Below are 5,983 nucleotides of genomic sequence, written 5' to 3' on the forward strand. Positions count from 1 at the left end.
TGTTCCATGTTGACTGTTGTTATTAATCAAGTGATTTTTGTGGAAGGGGAAAAAAGTTTTTTTGGTTTCTTACTAAGAATTTATTGAAAGTACAAAAAGATGCAAAATGAGTTTTAGTAAAGTAAAAGTAAGAATGGAATGGAGGGAGGTGTAACAGTGAAGCTGTAAGGAGCAGAGGCAGTGAAAGTGGATGAGTTTAAATACCCTAGGTCAACTATGGGAAGCAATGGACAATGAAGAGAGTCCTGGCCGGGTGGAGGGGGACGGTGGAGCGACTGAAGATGGAGGTGGCTGAGTCGTCATTTGTGACCAAAATGGGCAAGACTGAGAATGAGTATATGAGAGGGGATGACTCTGATTGAGCAGATTGAAGACAAATTTAAAGACGAGGTGGATAGTAGATTTACCAGGGAGATGTAGACCAGCGGTCCCCAATCCCCGGGCCACGGACCGGTTTGGTACCGCGCCGCAAGAGTTGAGTCTAGGGTGTGAATTTTTTTTTTTTTTAGCGGTTTTTAGCGTTGTTTTTATTAAATCATTTTTACTGTTAACTCGGTTTCCCTGGGTCTTTTCCCACGTTATGAATAAATTTTCTTTTTTTTTTTGGTACTGGTTTTATTTTGTTGAATTTATCCGCAACACCTTAAAGGCCGGTCTGTGAAAATATTGCTGGAAATAAACCAGTCCGAGGTGCAAAAAAGGTTGGGGACCACTGATGAAGAGGGTAAACGAGGACATGCAGATGGTTTCTGTGACAGAAGAGGTTGCTGGGGTTAAAGTGACAGGTGATCAGCTGTGTAACCTCTAAAAGCAGTTGCTGTACGAAGATGATCCATGGCCCACCAGCCGTGCCTCTGCTTTGAGTCCTGCTCTGCAGTTTGAGAACCATTTAAGGGCAACACTGGCCTGCAAACACTGAGCTGGATACTTTAAACATGGCCAAAGTTTCAATTAATAATATAAATATATTAAAAGTACTGATTGTGAGCCAAAGGTTTACAGAGAATACACTGATCACTTGAATACCAAAGTGATTTTCTCCTTTTATTACAAGCTGATGTCAATGAGGACATGGACAAGTGGAGGACAAAAAGAGTGGCAGACCTAAATAAATATCCACAGCAGATTAATAGGACCTGAAAGCCACATCCTTAGGAATTAGGAAACAATCCAGCAAAGGAAACGGGAGAAAAAGCTGGGGTATCCCAAATTACACAAGAACTGGGGTGAAAATCCGTGACAATAGGTACAGAGGAGTTCAGGAGAGAGGTGCAACTGTGAGTGTCTGCAGCCATATGTAAAACATGGTGGTGGCTCAGTCATGGTTTGGGGCTGCATTTCCACCAGTGGTGTTGAAATCTTGTCAAAATTTATGAAATTACAAATGCAGAAATACAAAGTACCATTAGGTTTGGATCCACCATGCAATACCATCTGACTGGGACTGCCTTCAGTTTTCAGCATGTCACTGATCCCTGAGCTGCAACATTACTGAAGCAGTGTGGAATCATCTTGACAGAGAACAGGACAAAAGGCAGCCAACATCAAGAAGCCTGGAGAACTATTCCTGAAGATGCTTATAAAAACACTGGCGTACGAGACCTCAGGAAGTCTAAGAATAAAGGTGATCATACCAAATATTGATGTTCAAACTCCATTTCTGTATTTCCATTCATGTATGTGTACATTTCAATAAAATCACTGCATCTGTTTCCTATTTTCATAGCAGATTAATAAGAAGAACCACTCTGAGGGTTCACAGAGGGAACATAATATATTTAAAATGAGAATATGTTGGAATGTTTTCTTCTCATGAACAATTTTATCACTTCAGTTCTGTAAGAAGTCTTTATATGAAGCAGTTCGAGAAGTCAGTCGCATTATGAGAGATCATGAGAAGTTCATACCCTCAACGGGCGCTAGATGGCGCTATAGTCTCACCCTTTGAGCACAATTCAGCTTAAACGCTGTTGAATAAACCGGCCTGTTACTGCTGTCCCTTCTTATCTGGCAGACACATCCAGGTGTTACCAGTGTTTTCACTGAGATAAAGCCTCTGTTTGACATCACCGCACTGGCGCAGTAAAAGACCTTTCACAGGGTGGCCGGGTCATCCTCCAAGAGAGTCCCCTGGGGGCCCAGAATTAATTGTTGAGCTTATATTGACCTCCGTTTACAGTGAGGTTCGACTCACAGATCATATAAAACAAGACACACACATCAGGACTTTTAAAACTCGGTTTTTAAAAGACCAACAGAGACCAACAATGACAGAAGAGGGGACTTGAGGATTGAGATGATCATGTTTCTGGAAGCTTCTACATTCAACATGTATTGGTGTTTAAAAAAACAATCACCTGTAAGTCAAATTACCTGGTGAATTTGACTCAGAGAGCATGTGAGTCTGAGCCTATAAACAGGATGGAGGATATAATAAAAGCTGATTTTACAGTGTAAACAGTGCGATGTTTCCAGACTGCTTGGTGACTTCATTCAGGAATGTCATTGTTATTTTAGGGGACCTGTCCTGAGCTCAGCCCTCCTCCCCCGCTTATCTTCGCCCGCTTCTCATTAACATGATTACGCAGCTTCGCGCCGGGATCTCTGTGAGGTTAAACTAAAAGTTACAGGTGAAGACGCTCTGGAGCTGCCGAGTCCAAAATCAACCGAAAGTCCGGGCATGACTGCTGTGTTGCTGCTGGCGGTATGTTTTCTCGGCGCGTGTGCCCTTTCACCCGTGGGGGACACAAACAGGCAGGAGCAGCTCCTCCTGAGGTCCCTGGGGCTCTCCGAGAGGCCGAGGCCTGCAGGGAGCCTCCAGCCCCGGCGCCATGTCCCCTCCGCTCTCTGGAGGATGTTCCGGAGGGCCGAGAAGCTCCAGGCTCCGGAGAGCCAGCCCTGCACGGTGTCCGAGTATGGCGTCCGCGGCAACATCGTCAGATACGTCCAAGACCAAGGTAGCTACTTGGAGAAGCTGATGTTAGTCAAAACATAGGATGCTGGAGCTAAAGCACTAGAACTATCGATAGTATCGATGCGAACGCTGGTATTGGTTGATCGATACTTTGTTTCTATCCTTTAAGTTTACTATGTAGCCCACTGACACTATGGAAAATGTCTGAAACCTTTGTGTTGACTGCCACGTGTAATTGATTTAAAGCCTATTAAGAGATTTAATATTGAACATCGTCCATGGCTGTCAGCCTGTTAGTGTGCAGTATGCTGCCAGAGGAGGATGCAGTGCTGCTGATGGCTGAGATCACAACAGTGAGTGTTTGTGTGAGTATCAGGGACAGTTATGTGGTGGCACGAACTCGTTATTTAGATTTACATTTTAAAAGAAAAATGATGAAAAAACAGATGGAAATATTGATTAGCTCTGATATAATTTACTAACATTCCTTCCAGGTTTGCCAATAGCTTTCAGAACTTTCTGGCGTCTAGGGGGGAAAATGGCAGATTTTTCTAATGTTAGAACTTAGTCTCCTCCTCCCCCCCCCCCCATTTAAGCCTTAAAAAAAGCATATCTGGCCTTTTAATAGCCAATAGCCAAGCTATATTCCATGTCTCTGCAAAGCTAGGCACATATTTATTCATTAAAGCTGATTCAGATACAAAAGGTGAAATAATTACAAGCATTTCATGCTGGTAAGAGACAGAAGCTGTAATTTATTGATGCGAAGACTGAGCTCCGTTGCATAAACAAAATGCACATTCTTTGCTCTGACTTATACTCTGCTCTTGACTCCTGGAAAAACTGTAAGTTCCTTGTTAATCTTGCTGTCTTGGCGGATGTTTTGCAGGCAGGATGGTGTCTGGCTGGAGCAGCAGCTGTCAGGCTTGCCTGGAGAAGCATCTTTTCTTCAACATGTCCATCCTGCAGCCTGTGGATATGCTATCTCTGGCTCAGCTGGAAATCAAGCTCCACTGGAAGCCCCTCAGTCCCGTGCAGCTGCTGCAAGGGTCCCAGGCCATTAGTGCCTCTCTTTATAAAGTGATCCGATCAACTTTGAAGGGAACTAATCCTAAGGCGAACCGCAGACTCCTGCTGTCCCAGTCGGTCCAGCTGCAGCCCGAGTCCACCTCCATCACCATGGATCTCACAGCGGTGGCAGAGAGCTGGCGCAAACCGGGGTCTAACTACGGCTTAATTTTAGAGTTGCTCCCTCTCGGACCAGACCCGGAACAGTTCTTTCCGTTTTACCCCGGTAACTCTCTCCCGCTGGAACAAGACTTCACCTTCCCGTTGGTTCAGGCCTCACTAGTGGCTGTGTCCCTCAACCCAAATCGGTGTCGGTCCAGACAGAGGAGAAGTGCCATCCACATCCCCGTGACACCCAGCAATGTGTGTAAAGCTCGCCGCCTCTACATCAGTTTTAAAGATGTCGGCTGGCAGGACTGGGTCATCGCCCCGCAGGGCTTCATGGCCAACTACTGCCACGGGGAGTGTCCGTTCCCGCTCAGTGAGAGCCTGAACGGCACCAACCATGCCATCCTGCAGACCCTGGTGCATTCCTTGGATCCAGAGAACACGCCACAGCCCTGCTGCGTCCCCATCCGTCTCTCCTCGATCTCCATGCTCTACTACGACAACAATGACAATGTGGTGCTTCAGCATTACCAGGACATGGTGGTGGATGAATGCGGGTGTCGCTGAAGATGCTGGACGCTTCTGATTGGCCTCCGGTCACCAGATATTATCCTCTGATTCATTCAGCTGCTTTGTCCAGTGATGCGAGTCTAGAATTGTTGTTACTGCAATTTGTTAAAACGATTGTTTTTCAATATGTAATGGAATATGTTTGCAGACAGTAATTTTTAAAGAATTTAACCTATTTGCTCTTATTGAAAGCTTTTGTTTGTCTTTTGTTTGTTTGTCAAAGAGCAGCTCAGCCCTTACACATCTTTAGAGCTTCCCTGTGGTTTAAATGTTTGCAAAGATCATCCACTCCTTTATCTGCTTCAATGGAAATAAACTCTCTTATCTCACCTTCTTGCCTGATAACAGCACCCCCCCCCCCCTTCCCTCAATCGGCGAGCCAAACCGCTGGGGTTGCCATGACGACAGCGCCAGGAGAGGCTGACGGGTTGGAGTAATTAGTGAGAGATACAGAGAGTTTGTGGTGTGAAGAAGAAGCCTGGCTCAGAATGTTCTTCTGATGCTCTCACTGGGTTTTGGTAATGTTTCTTTTATACAGCAGGTTTTCTTTAATCTTTAAAAGGCTTGAAGACTCCCCCCCCTTCTTCCAGTGTTCCCGTGTAACGAATCAATGAAAGCACTAGAATATTATACCAACAACAATACATTAAAGGATGACATAAAAGAGGCTACACATACGTGACTAATGCAGTTCTGTTGTAAGAAGAAAATATTTAGTTTTCATGTTACCAAATGAGAAACCCTCCAAAACAACAGGAAAAAATACAATAAAATTCACCTGATTATGTGTAAGTACTCACTGTATGACTCAAGTACTTAAATGTCCAAATCTAAAAACGAGAGGGAGGTACTTATGTGGGTGAACATTACCTCCATCAGAAATTTGGATATCTGTCGTAGGAGAGAGAGAAGACAAATCACTCTCACATTCATGCCAATTTAGAGTTGCGAGTTAATCTAACATGGACATCTTGGACTGGAGGATGTTGCAGTACCCAGAGAGAGACCATGCAAACTCAGTCTGCAGGTGGATTAAAACTCTGGACTTTCTTGCTATGAGGTGATGGTGAAAACCACTGAATCCCCATGCCATCCTAAACTATGCATTAAAGCATCCACAGCAGCCACTTCTTCAGCTTTTCCCTGTTTTATCTGGAATGTTTTTTTCTTCGGTACATTTTTTGTGCACTGTGGCGAGACCTTTTGTTACTCTGTTTCCTGTTCAGACCAACCAGATAGCACTTGGCTTACACACAGGCTACAGAAAACTGCATGCAACCATGTCAGTCTAGGTTGCATACCATTAATCACTGCTTGTGTAGC

At 44.6% G+C, this 5,983-nt stretch overlaps 1 protein-coding gene across 1 annotated transcript; it reads left to right on the forward strand.

Moving 5' to 3' along the window:
- Positions 1-2,442: 2,442 nt before the first annotated feature.
- Positions 2,443-4,991, forward strand: gdf3 (growth differentiation factor 3). The gene is made up of 2 exons (XM_084908406.1): positions 2,443-2,957; positions 3,804-4,991. Exons 1-2 carry the CDS (start codon positions 2,681-2,683, stop codon positions 4,655-4,657), a joined length of 1,131 nt encoding a protein of 376 aa, XP_084764532.1. The 5' UTR covers positions 2,443-2,680; the 3' UTR covers positions 4,658-4,991.
- The last annotated feature ends 992 nt before the right edge of the window (positions 4,992-5,983 follow it).

The sequence above is a fragment of the Perissodus microlepis genome, chromosome 16, assembly GCF_051167445.1.
Source record: "Perissodus microlepis isolate ML-2025 ecotype Zambia chromosome 16, ASM5116744v1, whole genome shotgun sequence".
In the NCBI taxonomy this organism is placed as follows: Eukaryota; Metazoa; Chordata; class Actinopteri; order Cichliformes; family Cichlidae; genus Perissodus; species Perissodus microlepis.

What these genes read in the sequence shown, in the direction of transcription:
- gdf3 (XM_084908406.1), top strand. Translation starts at nt 2,681, where the DNA reads ATGACTGCTGTGTTGCTGCTGGCGGTATGTTTTCTCGGCGCGTGTGCC. An exon ending in CAGATACGTCCAAGACCAAG is followed by an intron (nt 2,958 to 3,803) that starts GTAGCTACTTGG and finishes GATGTTTTGCAG; the next exon opens with GCAGGATGGTGTCTGGCTGG.